The sequence below is a fragment of the Gekko japonicus genome, unplaced genomic scaffold (assembly GCF_001447785.1).
Source record: "Gekko japonicus isolate JY-2015 unplaced genomic scaffold, Gekko_japonicus_V1.1 scaffold193, whole genome shotgun sequence".
In the NCBI taxonomy this organism is placed as follows: Eukaryota; Metazoa; Chordata; class Lepidosauria; order Squamata; family Gekkonidae; genus Gekko; species Gekko japonicus.
In genome coordinates, this window is record NW_015161952.1 from 728,956 (window position 1) to 753,395 (window position 24,440).

Sequence of the window (24,440 nt, forward strand, 5' to 3'; positions counted from 1 at the left end):
CTAACATTTTGAATTCACCTTTCCACTGGGGCCATGGCATGACTCAGTGTCTCCTGCACTGGAAACTGGGACCGTGGCAGTGAATTAATTCATACAGGCAGAAAAACAAAAGGAACTTGATTTTGTTCAGGATTTTTTCCCGTTTGTCCTCTCTCAACTGGGACAATCCTGAAGCAAAATAATGTCCATATATGGCCTAAGATGAACATGAGACGCTGAGTGGATGGTTGAATGTCTCCTTTCTTTTCCTTTGTTGAAGTGTGAAGTCGTGTTAATACCTGGGGGAGAGGGGAATATTGTCGTACAAGGTCACACTGTCACTATGATACCTGAACTCAATACTGACAAGCTGTTTTTTGGGTTGGCTGCTGTATTGTTCTTCATTTTCAAGAATGCACTTTGGAGGCTGTGATAAGCTGTAGGATCAATATGAACCTCTGTCATTAACTCGGACATAGCAAAAACAGATTTTTTTCCCTTAATGCGCTGCATCTTTTGCATATAAATTTTGAATTTGTTGTTTGAGTTGATTAAATCAGACTAGAATCAGAGGATTAACTGTGGTATAAACATATATCACCTTCTGGGTTTCTGGCTTCAGATATGATTTTGGAGTGGAAAATGCCTTGGGTGACCTAAGAACATAAGAATATAAGAGAAGCCATGTTGGATCAGGTCAATGGCCCATCCAGTCCAACTCTCAGTGTCATACAGTGGCCAAAACCCAGGTGCCATCAGGAGGTCCTCCAGTGGGGCCAGAAGTCCAGAAACCCTCCCAATGTTGTCTCCCCAAGCACCAAGAACATAAGAGACACCAATGTTGGATCAGGTCAAAGGCCCATCCAGTCGAACACTCTGTCACACAGTGGCCAAAAATACCAGGTGCCATCAGGAGGTCCACCAGTGGGGCCAGGACATTAGAAGCCCTCCCACTGTTGACCCCCCCAGAGCATCACTTGCCCCAGAGTCCCTATCTATACCTTGTGGCTAATAGCCACTGATGGACCTCTGCTCCATATGCTTATCTAATTCCCTTTTGAAGCCGTCCATGCTTCAAAATACAGAGCATCACTACCCCAGACATAGTGTTCCATCTATACCTTGTGGTTAATAGCCACTGATGAACCTCTGCTCCATATGTCTAACCAGTCTCCTTTTGAAGCTATCGATGCTTGTAGCTGCCGCCACTTCCTGTGGCCTGTACCAGAAGAGATAACTTAGTATATACTCGCAATAATGGGTTTAAATTATGGGTGGAAAGGTACCAGCTGCATATTAGGATTATTATTTTTTGTAACAGTAAGAGTAGTTCAGCAGTGGGATCAGCTGCCCAGGGAGGTGGTGAGCTCTCCCTCCCTGGCAGTCTTCAAGTGATGGCTGGATAAACACTTGTTAGGGTTGCATTAGGCTGATCCTGTATTGAGCAGGGGGTTGGACTAGATGGCCTGTATGGCTCCTTCCAACTCTATGATTCTGTGATACTTTTCTTACTCAAAGGACACATAAGAAGCTGTCTTATACTGAATCATACTCTTGGTCCAGAATTGTCTACTCAGACAGACAGCGACTCTGCATGGTCTCATGCTGAGTACTTTCACATCACTTAGTACTGGATCCTTTTAACTGGAGATGCCGGGGATTGAACCTGGGTCCTCCGGCATGCTAACTAGATGCTCTACCACTCAGCCATGGCCCCACCCCAAATTGGCTCATGATATTTATAAAACCAGTGAAAATACTTACGAAAATATACAATTTAAACAAAACAAGTAGAAAAAAACTCTGCCTTGGGCTGTTCCTGGATTCAGTGGTCCAGTGTGTTGAAGGGCACAAGTCATGGACTAAGAGCAAAGGGCCAAGAGCCCTTTGGTGCTTGCCCTTCAGCTCATGCCAAAGGGCACTCGTTCCCTGCCCAAGGGCACTTGCACCCCGGCCAAGTTTAAACCTGGATACAGGAAGAGCAGCTGGCAGCAGTGATGTTTCTCCCATTCTGCCCTTCCTGATCAGAAGAGTATTTGTAACTCTGCTGAATCTTCCGGGTATGTTGTCAACTTTTTAGTGATGACTATGCCGTCCTTCTCGGCTCTTTTTCTAGGCTGGAAGTTGCAGGCTCCACATGAAGCCTGTTAGGAAATTAGATGCTTTCCCCAGGGGACTTGTCCTACAGGGTTTGGAAGACTTTTATATTGTTGTCTATAAATAATCCTTATTTCATAGGGTTTTTTCTGTGTTCCTGCTTGGCTGGTATCTTCATTTCTGGTGCCCTTCTTATGTCCTGTTTCTAGGACACAAAAAAAATCTTGGCAACATGCCAGGGGAGAGTCTGGGAGTATTTCAGGATTTATTTATTTTTTTTAAAAAAACTTAGTTTCCATCAAAGAAATGGTTGGCAAATTCTGGTTTAGAATGATTCTCCAGCCACGTCTGTTCTCATAGAAAGTTGATCCAGACCCTGTAACATTTGCTTTGGCAACTTCAGGCTGAACTATTGATTCGCCCTCTACATGGCAGCCTTTGAAAGCTTGCGAGAAATTTTCAGTTCAGAACGCAGGTTGATGATATGAATGAAACAAATCAAAATGAATGAAGTATAAAACCGAACACAGAAAGTAAAAAACAAAAACAAAACAACCCACAAAATTTTAATAGAAATCAGATAAAATCAGATATTTAAACTACATTCTGTTTTAAAAATGGTATTCATATTTCACTTTCTGTAGTAACTTCTGTACTTCATTCATTTTGGTTTGTTTTTTTTCTCAGCCTTTTGGTTACATAATTCATTCACCCCTGACCTGGGTGGCCAGGCTAGTCCAATCTCGTCAGAACTGGGAAGCTCCCCCGGGCCAGCCCTGGTTAGTATTTGGATGGGAAAGCACTAGGGTTGCCAAATCCTGAAACCTTACCGGCGGGGGAGGCTCTGTCGTGGTCAGGAGCCGGCTGTGTGCGCACGCTCTGCCGCAACATCACCGGAAGTGACGTCAGACGTTGCTCTCTTGGGGGCGTGGCCAAGCTCGTCGGGGGGGAACATATGGTTCCCCCCCCAATGAGCTCAGCCACGCCCCAAACGTCAGCAACATGGCTGCGTCACCTCTGGTGACGCAGCTTCGGGGGCGGGGTTCCCCCGGGCCCCGATTCTGCCGGGGCAGGACTCGGGCCTCCGAAGCGGGGGATTCCCCGCCCCCCGGGGTCATTTGGCAACCCTAGAAAGCACCGAGGGAGTCCAGAGTCATGATGCAGAAACAGACAAGGGCAAACCACCTCTGCATGTCTCTTGCCTTGAAAACTCTGTGGGGGTCACCATAAGTTGGCTGCAACTTGACAGCACTTTCCAGCACCACCACCATTTTCTATAGGCTTTGATCTTTCTCCTTTCATTTCCCCCCCTGTTGATAATATGAATGAGCCAGTAAAAAAGTTTTTTCCATGATGAGGCTGACAATCGTGCTGGTTATTGAATGGTTTCCAACTGCAGTGCTGATTTTAACATTTAAAGCCCCGCGTGGTCAAGGACTGAGTTAGCTAATGTAAAGCCTTCTGCTGTATGGACTTTTCCCTACTCTGCGATCCTCAAAAGACAGCTGAAGTTCCCTTCCTTGTCTCAGGGAAGATTGAGGGACAGACGAGGAACAAGCCTTTCGTGGCAGCAGTCGCTTTGCCCTTGGAATGCCTTTCTCCGGGAATCCTGCCAAGATGATTCCATCCTCACCTTCCAAAGATTAGTTAAAAGCATTTTTATTTCAGTAGGTGTTTGGGAGGTGAAGCAGATGCTGTTTCAATTTGTTCTTTGTGTCATGTTTCCTTTCCTATTTTGTGTTTTGTGGTTTCATTTCATTGCAATCTGATTTAAATGTTCAGGCTTTATTGCTGCATGTGATTGTTTTAACTACACTTTTACTGTAAACAATGAACACAAATGGCTTAGGGGAACAATCCTAAGCAGTTCTATTGAATATCAGTCCACTGGGGCTCTGTCCTTGAAAAGCTGCTGTAGGATGGTAGCCTACAGTTCCGGTCCTTTAAACTCAGTGGGGTTCTGAGTTGATTCCACTGGGAAATTAAATTATATTAATGATTGTTTTAAGAAACAGAGTCATGGTAAGGATCAGCAGAATGATAACTGCCTGCTCGCCACTCCTCAAGGGAACCCAAAAAATAGCACATTAAAAAAAAAGGATTATCACATTTTTGTTGCACTTTTACCCTGAAGAAATGCAGGCTCTTAGTGTGCTGATTCACACATTGAATGTTGTATGCAGAGATGTAAAATTTCCGGAAATTTTGAAGCTCGGGAAAAAAAATGGGTTTTTTGGGGGGGGAAACGGAAAATTTTGGAAAAATTGAAAAAAATGCTACATTAGCATTTCTTTTGTCTTTTCTAGATTGAAAGTAATTCTGTTACTTTAGGAACATAAAATATGACTATGGACATTTTTACTTGGCATGAAATTATCACAACTAGCATATTAAAAATATAGTGTATCCAAACAATTATGACAAACAGAATACCCATCCACATGCAAAAACAAAACTGAAACTTTTTGATTTTCTTCTGACAATCGCACCTCCTAAAGGAAGAAATGCATCTTGTTCTTGCATTGGAGAGTTCAGTTTGTAACCTAGGACTTGCTTGTCCTCGGTGCACAGAAATTAGATCAATCTGATACCATATATATATATAGGAAATGATTTGGAAAATATTTGAACACCTTGTCTTAAAATATTTTATTCATCATGCGAAAATAAAACATTCCATAATCTTTTTTTTTTCTTTTTTCAATTTTTATAATTTTTTTGGAAAAAACAAAAAGGCTTCAGGGAAAAACACGTTTCCCCCCCGATTTTTCCCAGTTTTTTCCCAAGCCTTCACATCTCTAGTTGTATGTGATTTTTTTTCACCAGTGGATGACCTACAGAATCCAACATAAGGAAGAGTTTGCAGTTGGAGTTGCCTTGTTGGTAAAGTAGCCACACTGCTAATCAATCATGTGAGACCATCTTTAATTATTATTTTTGGTGGTTTTGAATTAATCCAGCCAGTTTGGTGTAGTGGTTAAGAGCGGCAGAACCGGGTTTGATTCCCCACTTTTCCACATGCAGCCAGCTGGGTGACCTTGGGTCAGTCCCAGTTCTCTCAGAGCTGTTTTCTCAAGAGCAGTTCTCCCAGAGTTCTTTCAGCCCCACCTACCTCACAGGGCATCTGTTGTGGGGAGAGGAAGGGAAGGAGATTGTAAGCCGCTCTGGGACTCTGAGTGAAGGGCAGGGTATAAATCCAACTCCTTCTTATAGGACTAAGATAATGTTGTAATTATTTACTCTGTTGTACTTGCTGGGAGGGGCACTGCATGGAGGGGAGTAGAATTCTGCACAGTGCCCTCGCTTCACAAGAACCACAAGTGGATTGAAAGGCCCAAAGAGTGCACACATGTAACTCGGAAGCCCTCATGGGGGGGGGGGGCATGAAGCAAGATTCAAGTCCAATAGCTTTGACTCTCAAAAGCTTATACCCTAGAAATCTTGTCAGTCTCCAAGGTGCTACCAGACTCGAATCGTGCTTTTCTACTGCAGCCCAACATGGCTACCCACCTGAAACTGCTAGTGGAAAGTGCTGTCAAATTGCAGTCAATTTATGCTGACTTTGTAGGGTTTTCAAGGCAAGAGAGATTTCAGAGGTAGTTTGCAATTGCCTGACTCTGTACAGTGACCCTGGACTTCCTTGGTAGTCTCCCTTCCGAGTACAAACTGGGACAACCCTGCTTAGCTTATGAGATCAGACGAGCCTAGGCCATTCAGTTCAGGGGTGAATGAATTACGTAACCGAAAGGTTGGGGGGGGAGAGAACAAACCAAAATGAATGAAATACAGAACTTACTACATAAAGTGAAATATGAATACAATTTTTAAATTGCCTGCCTCTGTATAGTAACTCTGGTCTCCCATACAAGTACAAACTGGGGGCAACCCTGCTGTCCAGGTCACGGCATGAAACTAAAAAGGTTCTAGAATATTCTAAATGCTGTACTGGAGTAATATCAAGTCGGTCCCTATCTGCAGATGGCAATATTTTTAAAAAAGCATTGATACACAAGGACAGATACAGTCATATGTGCACTGGATGAGTGAGTTAAGCTAAAACTAAGGAAAAGGTTAAAGTAAAAAGTCTATATGTAATGGTTACTACAATCCAGTCATCTTTTTCCACTGGTGAGAAAGAAAGGAGGATTCCCTCTTTGGCCACCCCAAAAAAGTGTGTTGGGGTGAAAGGCCAAGTGGGATGGGAGCTAAAGTAAGGATGAGAATAGGAGTGCCTGGCTGCCTCCAATAAATACAGAAGTAGGAAGCCATAAGAAAGTATAATAGAAGGTGAGGAAAAAAGAGTATCCAGGAGGGGGAAAAAGAATTATAATTTCTTAAAGTGAGTCAAAGAGGAGGTTTAAAGGTTTAAAGTGGGTCAAAGAGGAGGTTTAAAGGAACGAGTTTCAGGCATAAAGATGCATGAAGAAGCTAAATAGCACAGAAGGGATTCTAAGAAGATGAGAACCTGATAAAGAGAGGGGCAGGAAATGAAATGGGGAGAAAACTGTGAAGATGAATAAGAGGAGCAAGGTCAGGGCGAAACTTTCAGGTCAGAAGAAACCTCACTGTGAAACAAAGAAAGGAGAATGAAGTGATCAGAAGAATTCAGGTATATCACATTCGAAAAGATTTTGATTCCCCTTCTCCTTTGTATTTTTCACATTGAAAACTAGTCTTGTGAAATCTCCCTGCAGTTTGATAGAATGTCAGTTCCAAAAGAGAAGGGCTTTTGCAAACTTTGTCACCTTTGGTGATGCTTGGGATGAACTTTGGCTGAATGCTACCGTGACAAACTGATCTCCAAAACTAGGATGCTTAGTGCATCAAAAACAGTGAACTGGGAGATTAGGGGTTAATGCCTCACTATGAAGCATAGATTAATTGACAGGCAGCTGCCTGCCTGCACCCCTGCTTCTCTCTGATTCGCCAGCTGAAGAGAGCTTTAAGAACAGCTGAGTGCTGAGGAAAAGGGTCTTTTTTGTCTTGATTCCTCTCTGGTGTGTCAGAAGCCAGACAAGTGGAGTTAGTGTGTCTGTCAGAGGGAAACAGACAAGTTCTCTTGTGAAGTGAAGGGACACCGCCTTGCCCTTACTGTGTATCATCACATTTGAGGAAAAGTTCAGAAATTAGAACTAAGCGTCAGCCCTAGCTGAATTCCATTTATTCATAGTCTCCAGAACTGGGGTTTAGGTTTCACAGAAGAGACTGGACAGTAAGTTGAAACTGCCAGTCTAGCCAAACAGAAAAGGATTATTGCTCCTAGAAAGAGGGGGATATTTCTTACCGAGTTATTCAGTGGGTTCAACTCAGAAGGGACCCCTGGTTTGTGTGAAAAGGGAAATAGTCTTAGATTCCTCAAGAGTCAAAAGGAAAGTTGTAATCCCACATGGGAGGTATTTAAATATAGGAAGGAAGTACTGGCTTCCAGGAAACTAAGATAGTTTTATGAAACTTTATCAAGACACATTGTTGCTGAAAGAAATCTCCAAGACAAACAAACCTCTCACAGTTAAGAACTGAGTATCTATAAAAATAACCTTCAACTATACTCTGTTGCCTGTTCAAAATATGATTATATAATTTGTATAAACAAAATTCACCTCAGTTTCTTGTCCTCTGCCTATTCCTAATCCAACAGTGCCTGTTCAATAAAATCAGCATTCCTGTTTGAACTTTACTTTGTGTCAAGTGTCATACAAAGGGAATTATAAGAGGGATCCTGCTAAGCTACAATAAATCTCTGGCCTGGGCAAAAGCCAAATAACTTTTATATCACAGGGTGGAACACGCAGAAAATCGTAATTCTATACCAAGGGGCTACTCAGTCAGAGTGGGGGATAGTGTTTTGGCAGGAAAATCTGCTTCACAGTAAATAAGAAGTGGGGGTCCATCACAGCTACCTCTACAAGTGAAGTTCAGAATACATACTTTATAACCTCCCCCTTTTACAAAGAATGTGGTTAATGCAATATGCAGTGTGAAGGAAGAGCCATTTAAACTGATAATTCCTATGCAGTGTTACTGTTTAACTGGTGAGGTGTTTTCTGGTCTGCATGAAGACATGCAGTGTGAAAGATATGCATGTTAGACCATGCTAATTTTTGATATATTCCTGGGGCTTGGTTGGTGTGAAGGTGAGAGATTGTTCACTTTTGAGTATGCATATGTGTTTCAGATTGATATTGTTGCACCAAAGCAGGAAACTCTGGGGCAGTTAGCACTGAGTCTCCCACCCCTCTATAGGGACACCAGGTACTGTTTGAAACCAGTTCATACATCATAGTGAGCAATGCCTTTTTCAAAAGATGGAAGGCAACATCTTGTGAGAAGTATAGTCTGCACAGCTATTTCCAGAAGACGAGCAGGAAGGCAGCGCTGGCGATCTTGTCATCTCAGGATTGACTGAATTTCTCAAGGCACGTTTTCACAGATCTTCTCCAAGATCTCTTTCGTCTTTATTTCATAAAGTGAGACAAAGCCTTGACATAGTGTGCTTTGTGTGATGGAAAACCATCCCTGTGCTCAATACAATAAGTAAGTAAGTAAATAAAATTAGCATTTTTATAAGAAGCTTTGTGGAACACTCAAAAATGTTCTGGCATTTGCAAGCATTAAAGTGGAATGGCTGCGTGTGGCACATGCACGTACAGAGGTACCTGACCCTTCCACACTAGCTCCACTCCTATGTCATACAAAACTTACCTTTCTGAAGGTGGGGCAATCTGCCACATGAGTGGGCTCTTTAAATGTAAGCGTTGACCGGGGGCAATCTGTTTGGTAAGTTATTTTTCCCATCTTCCTCAGCATTTGCTGGCCTTGATGGGAACTTTTGGTTTTGTGGTTGAATCTGAAGGCGGAGGAAATGGCAGTTTCCCATCAGCTCTAGCACTATAGTAAGTTCTGTGCATTTGGCAGCAGCAGCTATGGGCCAGCTGCCTGAATGATGAAGAATGCCACCTACGGCACAGATACAGATATGCTCTAAATATTGCCTGCTGTAAATTGTGAACAAATCACCAGTACTTGACTTGAGAAAATGGGTATTGCAAGCAGGGTAAGGTTGATTTACTCACATGCTGTTATCCAGGATCATAGCATTGTTAGTTGTCTTGTTCTTCTGGATGCTGGTGTTGCTGGAGTTTTTGTCGCCCTATCTTAAACTGCAGTGCAACATAGTAGACCTTCCAAGTTGAACATCCATCTACTTGGGGGTATTTACTCCAAATGTTTGAATCTTTCCAAGCAAAAAATCACAGTGAGCAGAAAATTTTAATTGTGTATGATTGGGTTCTTTATTAGGATTACAGGCTCCGGCATCCATTGTGGGACCAATGTGGGACCATAGCTCAATTCCAAAGCATTTGTTCTTCTTGCAGAATGTGTTACATTCAATAGCCAGCATCTCAAGTTAACAGACATGTCAGGAGCTAATGTGAAAGACCTCCTGAGACCCTAAAGAGCTGCTGCCAGTTGTAATACACAGTGCTGACCTTGATAAGCCAGTGGTGTGACTCAGTAAAAGGGAGTTTAATGTGTTTAGTAGTTGAATTTGTTATGGAGTAGCAGAACTCTGGTAGAGTCGAGTAGTCTCCTCCTGAAATGGCCATGTAATAGATTATTGGGCTGTTATACTGTGAATGTTTCCCCAAAACTTATTCTACCCCAGCAACTTTTTATAGGTTCAGTGATCTATGACACGCACCAAAGCCTAGCTTATTAAGGTTCACAGAACAAGTTAACCCCATGAGTGTGGTCACTGAAACAGAGGTCCAGTCATGGCATCTAGCAGATATTCTAAAAGTGCCCAGAGTTGGGAAAAGTACAGAAGAAGGCAAGCAAGATGATTTAGGGGGTTGGAGCACCTTCCCTATAAGGAAAGGCTGAAGAGTCTGGGACTTCTCAGATTAGAAAAGGAAAAAAAAAACTAAAAGGGGACATGACAGAGGTTTATAAATTACGCACAGGATGGAGAGAGTTGACAAAGAGAACTTTTTCTCCCTCTCCCAAAATACTAGAACTCAAGAGCATCTAATGAGGCTGATGGGCAGTAGATTCAGGATGGACAAAAGCAAAGACTTCTTTGGGCAATGAGTGATTAAAATGTGGAATTCACCACCACAGGATGTAGTGATTGCCACAGACACAGACACCTTTAAAAAGGGGATTAGACAGACTGATGGAGGATAGGTCTGTCTGTGGCTACTAGCTGTGGTGACTACGGGGAACCTCCACATTCAGAGTCAGTAAACCTCTAAATGCCAGTGCCAGGAGGCAACATCAGGGAAGGCCTCAGCTTCTATGCCCTTTTGTTGGCCCTGCAGATGATAGACTTGCCAAGACCCCCCGGGGGGCGGGGAAACCCCCGCCCCAGAGGCCTGTTTCCTGCCGCCGCCGGATCGGGCCCCGGAGGGAACTCCACCCCAACGTGCACGTCACCAGGAAGTGACGCGACCACGCCGGGCATGCTGGGGGCGGGGCCACAGTCATCCGAGGGAAAACTCTATGGTTTTCCCTCGGATAGTCGTGGCCCCGCCCCCAGCGTGCCCAGCATCGTCACGTCACTTCCTGGTGATGTGGATGCGGCGCGCGTGCTCTGGGATCGACCCGGGAGTCCCCCGCTCCAGAACAAGGTGAGACTTGGCAACCCTAGCGTATGAACACGTTGGCCACTGTGTGAGACAGGATGCTGGACTAGATAAACCACTGGTCTGATCCAGCAGGGCTCTTCTTGTGTTCTTATGATGGAGAAAAGCATGCTGTATAACACAAGTGTGTGTATATTCTTCGTATATGTGTATTGTAATAAAATGGCTTCTCCTTCCCAAGAAAGGCTGAGTAAAGTGTTTTATAAAATGGCTTCTCCTTTGTTTACTGAATATTGGTGTGCAGCTAAATGTAGTTTACCTAACTTCCTTTTCTGTGCTGGTCTGCATAGAAGAGCACCTTAAATTCGACTCCAGATATTGGAAGAAGAAAGCTTTGACTCTCCAAAAGCGTATACCCCCCAAATCTTGTTGGTTGCTAAGGTGCTACTGGACTCAAACCTAGCTGTTCTGATTTTGTTTGAAAGTTTTCCTTCTGGATCTCAAAATGTGAAGCAAAAGAGCTCTACTGAATGAGAACAAAGGTTCACTACTAAATCACATCGTGCATTGGATCTAGCAAGCTTTTCCACCCAATGTTGGCCAATTCATGGCTAGGGGCGGGCAGTGGACCCTATTTTGGCAGCAGAAAAGCTGGTTGAATCCAACCCCCTGTTTCCCTGAATCCATGACACTCTGTCAGAGATAATGGATTGGATCCTCATTACCTCAAGTGGACTTCTGCCAGCAGAACTGGAGCTCCCCCGACATTGTCAGAAAAACTACTAAAAGGGCGTGAACATAGTGCAAGTATTAAAGAGACATACACAGATGCATACATGCTTGCACAAACAGAAGTGCTGCCCTTTTTTGTTTCAATCCCAAGGAACAATTCAAAGTCTGTTTTTCTATTGGGGGGGGGGGAATCTTGATTCTGTCAGATAGAGGGTTATAAACATGATGCAATCAGTGAGATGTTGTTTATATCATTCCCTCATTTCCAGTTGGAGGACATGATGTTGTCTTTGATAAATGTGAATAATTCATGCATCTAGAATCAAGCATAATGGTAAGCTTTGCTAAACCTTATGACCCATCATCCATATATTGTGGCCTGCCTAGAGGCTTGTGTTTGCAGTTTCCTGGTAGGCAGCGAACACAGAACAGTTGTTGAACACCCAATAGATTATCATTCCGAGCTGGCGGACTGTTTTTGAGTTGGCAGATGACATGGCCAGGCTTGCAATGCCGGTTTAGTATCCTATTGTATTTCCTGAGTCTAACCCTCATGAAATGCTTCTCGTTACAGACGTAAACGAATGTGCTGTTGAGAACGGAGGCTGTCAGGGGCAGTGCTGCAATACAGTTGGCAGCTACTATTGCAAATGTCCAGCGGGCCAAAAACTGGCAGAAGACAAGAAATCCTGTGAAGGTAAACAGCCTGTGTAGAGTCTCTGGCGTGAGGAACCCTTTCTGAAGGAAAGCAAAGTGGGCTGTTTTGTTTTTGGCAGGCAGTTTAGTGCTTATGCGTTCAAATGGCTTACTTTAAAATGCAGATATGTGTTTCGATGATAAAGATGCCGTTGGTTGCAAGGACTCTTCAAAAGGGCTGTTGCAGATGGGGAAAGTCTGAATATCATTTGCATTGCTTTGTCGGTGATCCAGTTTTTTCATTGCTAGGCTGCCAATGATGATTCGTCTTAAATATATCAAGTAGCACCTGGTAATTTTTGGTACTCTGTTGATAAACTAGGCTGGTGATCTGGTTATAGTGAGCATTATAGGTTAGTAGCCATATTAGTCTGTAGCCACACAATAAAACAGAAGTCCAGTGGCACCTTAATAAAGACAAACGGAATTTATTCCAAGGTGAGCATTTGTGAGTTGGAGCCTACTTCATCAGATGTATCAACCAGTGTTCAACCATCAGGCAAAAGTATTTCGACTCAGCTTTTAGTAGAAATACTTTACACCTAACTGATGTACGCTCCGTGTCCTCTGGTGAAGTGATCTCTGTCTTATGGAAGCTCATACTGGAATAAATGGTGTTAGTTGTTGTCGTTGCCATCAAGTCACAGCTGACTTATGGCGACCCTGTAGGGTTTTTGAGGCAAGAGACATTCAGAGGTGGTTTGCCATTGCCTGCCATGTTCAACATCCAATTCTTTTTGAGAGCCTTGGGGGAGTAATAGGCAAGGAACATTCTTGCATTGGTATGGCGATCTCACCCTCTTCCCTCCCTCACATGCAGGATCCCCCCCCCCCTATTATTCTTCCTTTCTGGCTGAGCAGTCGGTTTATCTGTTTTTTTTTTCTTGTTTGAAGGTTTATGGCTGTTCCACCCTGTCACGTTATTATATTTTGTTGCTGGCTCAGCCCAGGTACTTGAGAGAAGAGACAAAACCAACTCCTTAACTTATACTTCTGAAAATGGCACACCAGAGGCTTTTGAAAGTTCAAATATAAACAAAACATTTTATTTAACATAGAGGGGAAAAGGTCAGGTGAAATCAAGGGTAAAATGTCTGAGGTGAATCAATAATAACTCTGAGGTAACTTAGTAATTTCACAAACTCCAGTTCCTGTGTTTCCAGCAAGTAAGCATTTAAAGCTTTTCACAAAGGTCTTAGAATCTTTGAGATAGAGAGGCTTTAATTTCAGTGACTGCTAAACACTCCGGTATAAGTTCTTCAGTTTTAACTGACTCTTCAGGTTTCAGAAGGCAGGGACACACTATCAAGTACCCAAATTCCTTCTCTTGAAGCAAACCAGAAATCACTCCACTTTTCAGAGCTATCTCCTTTTTCATCTGGGCAGGGAATCATTTCTCTAACTAGAAGCTCTGTCCTTTTCTGGCCTAAATGGGGGGGGGGGGGCTCCTCCTTGCCAACCATCCCAGTCTTCAGTCATTCCTCAGTTGTGTGGATATGTGAACCGCACTTTCTCAATGATAAACTGAATCATCTAAACCACGCACTTCAAGCAAATGGCTACTCCAGGAATGAAATCAGAAGAGTGATTAAACCAAATGTAAAACAAACAAGTGAGGAAAAACAGTCTCCCACAGGAAAAGTGTTTTTGCCATATATCAAAGGAATCACTGATCAGATGGGAAAATTTATGAAAAAACACAACCTACAAACAGACCCACCAGAAAAATACAACAGATGCTATGATCGGCAAAAGACAGAAGAGACCCCCCTCACTTCTGCAGGAGTATACTGCATACCCTGCAGTTGCGGAGAGGTTTACATTGGGACCACACAATGTAGCATCCAGAGAAGAATAAAAAAACATGAAAGACACTGCAGACTTAAAAAAAAAATATTAAGAAGAGTAAAACAACATAACAGCATATTCAAACATGTCAAAAGAACCAGCCATTACAGTAAGAGATTAACTGAAAAAATCAGCAGTGGCTGAACATAGCCTAACTCAAACAGGACACAGTATCTTATTCCAGCACACTGAAATGCTGGACGACACATCCAATTATCATGTCAGATTATACAGGGAAGCCATTCAAATTCATAAACATAAACACAATTTTAACAGGAAAGAAGAGAGTTTAAAAATGAATAGTGGCATGGTTTCCAGTCCTGAAAAACACAAAATGCTTTACATTTTACAACAACACTGAGATAAGATTAGAATTTCAACAGCCAATCCATATGCAAAAGAACCTCCTCAGGAAAGCTCCTCCATTAGCATGTTGCAGCCTGGGAAACTTCTACAAGATAATGACTCAGCCCTACCCCACCATCCTGAGTAGATAAAAAATAACCTGCCTACCATTTTTCTTCTCACATTGACACAGAGAGTACTCCATTATTTCTGTGTTATACCTCTGAGGATGCCAGTCACAGCTGCTGGTGAAACGTCAGGTACTACAATGCCAAGACCAAAACCATATAGCCTGGAAAATCTACAATAACTAACAGTCCATAACTATTGGCAGTAGCCGTCTTCAGGTATGTCTGTGCATGCCAGGATGTTGGCAGCTGCACGTATGCGGAGTGTGCTGTTTGCAGCCACCCTGTGCAGTCACCGTATTGACTGAATAGGGACTCATAGTGTGTGTGCATGTACAGCTTTGATACCCATGAACCAAGCCCTGGAAAATCCAGTATTCAGCTTGCTTGTACCAAAGCTGTATGCACACTCAAAGTACACACAGTGCCCTGTGAGGTCAACGTGGTAATGGTGCTTATCAGGAGGAGTTTGCTTTAATTCATGCGATTGCTGGCCTCCAGATACACAGAGGTGTAATGTATGAAAGGGGAAAGTGCGAGTTTTATTTCCAGTTTGCTTCAAACAGGTTGCCTGGAAATGCATCTTGCCTATCCCACTCTAGGATACAATTTCTGTTGCTGGCATTAGGATCGGTCAGACTAAACTGTTCCCCCCCCCCCTGTGTTTTTTAGATGGTAGCAAATCTTTCTCAGTCTAATAGCTGGCAATATCTGAAACGAACCACAATGCTTATATTGCCAAAGGCTTCCCTTTTTATTCAGTCTATTTGGGTTGAATTAGAGTCTGCAGATGACTTGGTAAAAGGAAAAGGATCCTGAGGCACTACTTCTGCTAACAGGTGCTTTCTGTGTTATATTTGGCAGCTTATTCGTTTTCCCCTGAAGTATCCAAAGATAGATTTGCCTTTTCATATCATGAGTATTATGAGCTCTGAGTCGAATATGACTGGGAATCAGCATAGTCATCTTCTGTATCAATATAATTTAAAGGTACTAAATAGTTGGGGGGGGGCAGGGGAAACAAACTGATGAAAAATTGAATTTCTTTCAACTTTAATCCAGGAAAAGACATGGCCGAGAGTGTCATACCCTTGATCAGATTTCTGACTTGTTTATTTTATATGATATGACAGCCAGTGTGGTATATCCAGAGGTCATTTCGGGGGGGAACGCGGGGGAACGCAGTTCCGCCGGTGAGGTGCAGGGGGCGGGGCACATGACGAAGCCCCGCCCCCTGCTTCCGGCCGCCCCGCTTCCAGCCCTCATTCAGCCAGGAGGAGGCAGGAGAAGAGGGAGGGTAAGTTGCTTCCTCCCCTCCTCTCCCCACCCTTGCCTGCCTGGGGCCAGGGAGGGCCTTGGCGGGGCTTCCTCGCACTCCCACTGGCCTTGCAGGTCCACCGCCAGGCCCCTGATGTCAGGGGGTGTGGCATATGCTAATGAGTTATGCTAATGAGTTCCCCTAGCTCTTTTTCTACGAAATGACCCCTGGGTACATCAGTTAAAAGCATCAGACTAGTACCTGGGAGACCCAGGTTTGAAATCCTCACTTGTGCCATGGAAACTCACTGGGTGACCTTGGGCCAGTCAATGTGTTCCAGCCGTAGCTACCTCCCAGGGTAGTTGTGAGGATGAAATGGAGCAGAGGAGAACAATGTAAGCTGTTTTGGGTCCCCACCAGTGTATCCTCTAAGCTGAGTTAGTGTGAGCTAGCTCACAGTTCTTTAGCCTCCAGCTCACACATTTTTGTCTTCGCTCAGGAAGGATGGCTCCAGAGCAAACTAATTTATGCAGTAGCCACATTGCTTGCTCACAACTTTAATGCCAGGAGCTCACAGAGTAGAATTTTTGCTCACAAGACTCCACAGCTTAGAGGGAACATTGGCTGGGAAGAAAAACAGAGTACAAATGAATTACATAAACGAATAAAAATATATCCTGAAAGCAGTCTCTCTCTCTCTCTCTTTCTGACTCCCTTCTAACTTGCAAACAAATTTCCATTAGGAGGGGCATCTGTATTATCCATCTGTTATCCATCCACTCACATTTTCAGCCTTATGAAGGGATGGCTAGCACTCTTGCTGTTTGCTTGAAAAGACATGTGACTTTTCATAGGCCTGACGGCTGTCTCTGGAACACAGGTGAGACCATCATGTCAATTTGTTATCGAGGACCCTGAATTGTTCTTGGGGTAGGTCAGTAGTCACATTCCTAGGATGGTGGGAGATCTGCAGTGGGAGGAGGGGAATTGGTGGGACGATTAGGGGCACTGATGCTTCCCCGTTATTGGTGGCATTGCATCCTGTTGGGGAATAGCTTCCTAACCAAATCTTAACGTAATCACAAGTGCTCTTGTACGTGAGTAGGATGTTTCATGCTGCCAGTAAAGGAATGAAATAGGATCAACCCCATGTTACTGGTTTTCAGACAGGTAAGGGAGAGTATCCACAACTGGTACCTCTGCTGGGATTACTGAAGGTCATCTCAATACAAAATGAGCTAATCTTGATGTATTTTAAGTGGTTTTAACTGTTATTTTGCAGACTTGCGTGATTGTTGATGGAACCTGGCCTAAGCTTGTTATGTGGGGAGGGTGGGATATAAATAAAATAAAAATAAACAGCCAGCAGAGATTAGAGGCAAATATTTTCTTAGATTGTACCATTTGATTGGGTGGGGTGTGTGTACAAGTTTGAATGACATCCCATGGAGATATGTTCTTGAACACAGAAAACTGAGTATGATAAGGAAGCGGGTTCAGCTGTCTTTTCTCCCCGGCTACTTTGTCTGTCTGCAGAAGGAGGTTTTTTGTGTGGGGAAGGAGTACTAAACACCCCTCTCCCAGCACTCTGAAATGGTACCGTCCAAAAAAGAAGCTCTGGCAAGACATTGGTTTATGCCACGATGATTTGGGATAGCCATTTCCCAAAGACTTTATTCTGCTGAAACTGGGCCACAGTGTGTCAGGTGGGGTTCTAACTCCTGTGATGTGTTCCTCTGGAAGAGGGCAGCTGACCCCTGACAAAGATGTACCAGTGGAGCTGTGTTACGGATATTCCTGTTTATGGGGCTTCATTGTAGTGTTGGGCAGTGCATAAGGCGCTTCAGTGTAGTGTTGGGTTGCATTTGGGTAGTAGACATCGCTGATCGCTTTGACTTGAACTGCTCCTCCTCTCTTGAGTGTAGTTCTGGTATTTAAACCACTTATTTATCTACCTTCCATCTCTCAAGGCTTTGCTCTCTGACTGATAGTTGCTGATAATATATTGTATGGCTTTCAAAGTAAGTGCACTTCTGTGCGCAAAATGGAAAAAGTTGTCACTCCATATCACAACTCTTCCACTTCTGTTGAACAGAAGCTTTTCCTGTACTAGGATTTCACTCACCCCCTGCAGTTCTGCGTTTGGGCGCACACCACCGGAAGCGACGAGATACCAGCGCTTCCACAATCTGACGCCCGCCCACACCCCGTGTTTTCCGGAAACTAGTGCACTTTCCCTGGTATCTCTTAACTCGGCTTCTTCGGCCACGCAATGCGAGTTTTCTGCCCGGCATTCGTCCCTATCACGCCGCTAATTCTGCACGTGACTGGACCCCGGCTTTATTTTTTACTGATTCTGCCACCTTTAACAGCAACTCCATCTACAAAGATTAGCAGGCAATCTTGTTTATATCCAAACCTGGAACACTAGCTTGCTGACGTCTGAAATCAAGATGCTGTTAAAGACAAAAGAGGAGGCTAGGGTTTCCCCCCCCCCCCCCCCCCCTTCCAGTCTTTTGTCTCCTGATGTTTTTCACTGGGTAGGTACAGGGCAGTGTAAAAAGCTTTCTGCAATTTAACTTTTTTATCCTTCCCTCCCTCCTCTGTCCCTCGCTGGAAAGCTGCTGAGTTTCCCCAGAACCCCCCCCCTGCTTCTGCCACTACAAGATGCTTACTATGATCACTATGGGCTCAATACTAGATACTAAGAAGAATCCTAGCTGTGCTGCCTATCAATCTTTGTAAATCCTCTAGATACCCATTATTTCTTCAAGCAACAAGATTTATCCATCATAATACCACTTACTGGCCTAAGAAGGATATGTTGGAGGACGGGTTTGATTCCCCACTCCTCCACATGCAGCTGCTGGTGTGACCTTGGGTCAGTCATAAGCAGTGTTCCCTCTAAGCTGAGTTAGTGTGAGCTAGCTCACAGTTTTTTAGCCTCCGGCTCACACATTTTTGTCTTCGCTCAGGAAGGATGGCTCCAGAGCAAACTAATTGATGCAGTAGCCAAATCGCTCGCTCACAACTTTAATGCCAGTAGCTCACAAAGTAGAATTTTTTGCTCACAAGACTCCACAGTTTAGAGGGAGCATTGGTCATAAGTTCTTTCAAAGCTGTTCTCTTAAGGGCAGTTCTCAAGGGAGCTCTCTCAGCCCCATCTGGTATAAATCCAATCTCCTCCTCCTCCTCTTCCTCTTCTTCTGTCAAAATGATAGCCACTACTATCAGCCCAGACTGGTTGCATGTTGTGCAAGAAGCTTTTGGGAAGTAACCCCTGGATCAGTTGCAGTTGCTGTAGACTGCCCAAGCCATGTGCTGTATCACTGAGAAGAAAGACTGCTATCCTGGTTCAGAAGCTCTGGCAAGACATTGGTTTATGCCACGATGATTTGGGATAGCCATTTCCCAAAGGCGGCTGCTAAGAATTTTAGTTTATTTTAATTATCCAGTGACATATGGACACTTATGAAGCTGACTAACCATTGTCTATCAAGTTCAGTCTTGTCTACTCTGAGTGGTGTCAGCTCGTCTGGGTGTTTAGTGGAGTCTTTCAGATCACCTACTACTTGATCCTTCAGCTGGGAATGTCAGGAACTGATCCTGGGACTTTTTGCCTGCGAAGCAGGTGCTTTACCAGGAAGCCATGGCCCAACCCCACCAGAATTATAATAGTACAGGACAATATTTATAAAAGACTGCTAAAGGTGTAGTAATTCATTTTAATACATACATACGTATCCCTTTTTATATTGTCTCACACCCCTGCTTCCATGTATAATCAGAACACCTGCTGGTAGAATCTAGGGTCAGTTCAGGCCAAATTCTAGTCAGAGTCAAAATTTAGTCCAAAGGTCAGTTTCTGAGAGAGCAGAGTCCAGTTCAGAACATTATACAGGAAGCAAGGTCCAGCTGTCCAAGGTCATTTACAAGTGCAGGGATTCCAGAGTCAGAGTGAATGGCCGGTCCAGGGGTCACAGGAACAGAGTTCAGAGCTGTGGTCACTGAATCAAGAGATTGGTGAGTTGTTGCTTCTACAACATGCAGGCTCCTAGCACTGGGTTTTATAGGTGCTTCCTAACAAGCCCTTGTTAGCAGCCAGCTGCTTGGGAGTACTGCTGCAACTACTTCAGGCTGTCATCAGCAAGCAGTTGGCGATGGACCAGGAGACGTGCACTCTGCCTCCTTGCTTGCAGCTCCCTTCTAAGCTTCTGTCTCTGGCACTCAAAGGGTGGAGGTGAGACTGGTCTTAATTAGCTGTTGGTGGTGAGTCTTGGTCAGCCTGCAGCTCATCAGTCTGTCTGCTGACTCAGAGCCATCCATGTGGCTCCCTTTCTTTCTCCTGAGGGGTCCTCCTCCCCTGAGGACTTTGTGCTGAGCTCAGGCTGACCCACGACGCCTACCTTAAATACCTCTATGGTTTTTTGTTTTGCTGTCAAGCCATAGATGACTAAGGGCAACCCCATAGAGCAGAGGTGGCCAAACTTGCTTAATGTAAGAGCCACTCAGAATAAATGTCAGATGTTTGAAAGCCACAAGACATGAACAAATATAACCCACATGTTTTTACTGGAAAATATGCAGATTTGCTTTTTATTAACATTAAATGAGACAGCCAAAAATGAAAAACAAAAAAGATGAAAACAGATGTTGTTAATGATATTTAATTTTAGATGGGGAGGGAGGGGAGAAAGAGAGAGAAAAAGAAAGGTGGAAAGACAGCAAATAGAAGAGGAGGGAGAGGTGGAAAGAAAGCTACTTTAACTTTAAATGCATCTTTCAAGACTCCCACGCTAACTGGCTTGGGTTGGAGAAAGGATTTAAAGAGACAAATGGCTTCTCCAAGCAGGCTGGGTGTGTGTGTGTGTCTTTAAGAACACATTTAAAGTTGCTTTCTTTCTCTGCTTCACACCTCATCTCAAGTCTACCCAGGGAGGGGAACACTGGCTGGGGAAGGGAAGACCGATTGGGGAGGCATGCTTCCCTTTGGGAGCCACACAATATGTGTGAAACAGCCACATGCAGCTCCCGAGCCACAGTTTGGCCCCCCCTGCCATAGAGTTTTCAAGGCAAGAGACATTCAGAGATGGTTTGCCATTGCCTGCCTCCATGTCACAACCTTGGTATTCCTTGGTGATCTTCCATCCAAATACTGATCAGGGCCGACCCTACTTTGTTTCTTAGATATGACAAGATCAGGTTAGCCTGGGCTACCCAGGTCAGGGCATGCCCGTGTAACTGAGCCATTTCCCAATTTGATCCGAACTTCACATCAAACGAACACAAGGAAGATGACTTTCCACTGCCTCTTATGCCAAAGAGCCACTACTGAGGTTCTGCAGCTGGTTTAAAGGAACATGCCCTGTTCTTCCTTCTGGATATGGGCATGGACTGCCAAGGCCCTAAATACTCTCTTTTGCATTATGGGCAAGACTGGGACGCTTAGAGGACCGCCATCTTGGTTTTAGCTAGATCTGTTTTAGATAGGTTATACATTATGATGTAATTTTAATATTTTGTATTTTTTCTACTGTTTTACTGTTTTATTAATTATATGTTGTTAGCCGCCCTGAGCCTCCAGGGAGGGCGGGGTATAAATACAAATAATAAATAATAAATAAATAAATAAAAATTGGGACCTACAGATGTGGAAATGTAGCACTAACACAGCTGCTCCTGCAGTGCTTCTACTTTCTGACCATAAAGAAGCTTGGAGATGCAGCAGCCATAGCACTGTATCTTCACTCTTCCATTCTCCTGCTCCTACATGGCAACTAGGGTTTAAGCAAAGAAACCGGAAAAGCACAAACACACTGGCTGGAACTGAAACTTATGATAGCCTTCCGGCAGCAGGTTCAAGCAAGATGGAACTGGACAGAAGAGCAGTGTGCTAACTGGCTATCTACCCTCAAAGACTTTGCTTCTCATTTCAAGTGAGCAGTTCAGCAGCAAACAGCATGGCTGGTCTGCAGTCCTAACTGGGGGTAGAAAGTGCTGTCAAGACTAAGGGTGTGCAAAAAAAAAAAATAATTCGGCAGATTCAGATTCAGCAATCAGGCAGAATCAATTTCGGCCAGCAGTAAGACTCCCGCATGTCAGTTTCGTCAGTACCAGCTATTGGGGAGTCTTTTGGCCAGCCGAATGTCAATTTCATCCCCATTATATCCTATGGTCCATTGAAGTCAATGGCGAAAACATAGGGCATATTCTGGGGGCTGGAGAAGAGGGGGTTTGAGGGAGAGTATCCAAACCCGCAGGGTAGCTGCTGGAGCCTCTCCCCAAGATATACACCAAGTTTCAAAAATATTGGACCAGGGGGTCCAATTCTACGGGTCCCCATATGGGTTGCCCCCATCCCCGCAATTGTTCTCTATGGTGGGGGGAAATTTACTTTTCCCCCACGGTGCTGTTAGTGGCTCTGGGGGGAGAGAGGGTTTGAGGGAGAGGCTTTAAATTTTCAGGGTAGCTTCAGGAGCCTCTTCCCACATAAACCCCAATGTTCCAAAGCAATTGGACCAGTGGACTCAATTCTATGGGCACCCAAACAGGTTATCCCCATTACCTCCATTGCTTCCAATGGGGAAACCCAGTCAGCAGCACTTAAGGCAGGCAAGCAGGCAGCACCCTGCAGTCAGACTCTCCCAGAGAATCTCATGGAAAGTGAACTGTCTTGGGAGGTGCTTGTTTGCCATGAGAACAAGTGGCACACTCCAGAACAAATGGCACCGTGGCAGTGCAAGCATGCCACAGTGCCACAGAGAAACCCCAAAAGACCAACAGGAACAACATTTATACAGGCCCTGCCCTGTGTAAATTGATGGTGCAACCAGAAGTCCAGGGATGTAGCAGGTCAGGCCAGGGTAGAGTTGGGTAGAGTTGACTCTCTCTCCCCCCTCTCAAGCAAGGAAGGTGGTGTGCAAAGCAACACCACCAACCTTGCAGGCTGCACATGCATGCAGCAATTGGATGAAACTGGCCTCTCCCCCCCACGTTGGTCTTTTGGGGTTTCTGTGTGGCATTGTGGCCCGCAGCAGCCTGAAAGGGGCCCGAATGGGCCATTTTCGGGGGTGCATTCGGTTCGGCCGAACTGAATGCACATCCCTAGTCAAGACCCAGCTGACTTGTGGCAACCCCTTAAGGTTTTCAAAGCTAGAGAGGAAGCGAGGTGGTTTGCCATTGCCTGCCTCTGCATAGCAACTCTGCACTTTCTTGGTGGTCTCCCATTAAAATACTGACCAGGACTGACCCTGCTTAACTTCCAAGATTCGACACTACTGAGTTAGCCTGGTGTTGGATCCCCAAGCATCGAGAATAAATCCACGTTTCAAAGAAAGTAAAGTTTATTTCAAAGCATTGGAAAGATACTCAAACACGTTCTTTGTTAGAACTGAACACAAGCAGTTAGGGCAGACATGATAAAGGGATTCAAGTTAGAAACACAACCAATGGATAACGTTCCCGCTGGCGGGCAGGAGAAAACGGTTGCCTGCTCAAGTCTTGGGAACCAGGCGAACAGTAGACAAAACACAGGTGCAGTTCACAGGCTTGATAAGTAAGAGGCTAACAGCGAAGCATACTCTCCCCCTCACATCCTCCAGTTGTTTTACTTTGGCATTACAGCAGAGAAAACACATAGGCCAGCTGGCAGGGACAGGGATCACATATGTACAATCAGAAGTTACACAGAACACCATGGCAGCTTGCCGGCCCCGGCACTCAGCGTCCTGAGTATCGAAGACCTCCCGGAGCCCCCCCTGCACGCCTCCGACATCGCTGCCAAGACGTCCTGCGACCCCCTCCTTGCCCGTGTCTTGGGCTGGGTGGTTCCCGGTTTGTCCGGGAACTTCCTGTGGAAACAACGAAGCAGGTAAGGGGCCCGAATATCCCCTTCTTCCACCCATTCGCGGTGCTGGGGACCGAAATCAACCCATTCAATTAGGTACCAGAGTTTACCACGTTTCAGCCTGGAGTCAAGGATATCCGCGATTTCAAAATGCTCATCCCCCTCAAGGATGATCGGAGGCGGGGGAGAAACAGTTGGCCTCCATGTAGAGGTGCCAGGATCTTTCTTCAGTAAGCTCATGTGAAAGACAGAATGCAGAGAGCGCAAATTCTTAGGTAATACAACATCAACAGCAACATCATTAATCACCTTGCGCACCTTGAACGGCCCGATAAATTTCCAACCCAGCTTCCTGCTTGGGCGCAACATCTTGATGTTTTTAGTAGAAACATACACAAGGTCCCCAGGTTTCAGATCAAATCCCACCACCCTACCCTTGTCTGCCTGGGCCTTATAAGCTGCTTTAGCAGCATCGAGAGTTTGACACAAAAGTGGCCATGCAGTTCTCAGAGAAGAACACCAGGTATTAGCATCGCCCACGGGACGGTCAGAGACCCCCTCCAGGAAAGGAAGGGGGGGGCTGTCATACCCAGAGACAGCCTTGTATGGAGACATGCCAGTCGAACTATGCACAGTGTTATTGTAACAGTACTCAGCCAGGGGTAACAAATCAGCCCAATCATTTTGTTGGTAATTAGTGAAGCAACGAAGGTACTGCTCCAAAGTTTGATTAACCCGTTCTGTTTGGCCGTCGGTCTCGGGATGATAAGCGCTGCTGAGCCCCTGCTCCACCCCCAAAATAGCGAGGAGTTCCTTCCAAAATTTAGAAACAAACTGGGTCCCCCTGTCAGAAATTAACTTAGTAGGCAATTGGTGGATTTTCACCACATGAGACATGAACGCCGCAGCAAACCTCCGTGCGGTAG

At 44.7% G+C, this 24,440-nt stretch overlaps 1 protein-coding gene across 1 annotated transcript in view; it reads left to right on the top strand.

Annotated features, from left to right (window-relative positions):
* The window catches only part of LOC107125965 (multiple epidermal growth factor-like domains protein 6), a 329,707-nt gene that overhangs the window by 146,507 nt on the left and 158,760 nt on the right, over nt 1-24,440 (top strand). Inside the window, exon 5 of the mRNA XM_015429453.1 lies at nt 11,968-12,090. Within this exon, the coding sequence (XP_015284939.1) occupies nt 11,968-12,090 (123 nt within the window). The remainder of the gene's footprint in view (nt 1-11,967; nt 12,091-24,440) is intronic.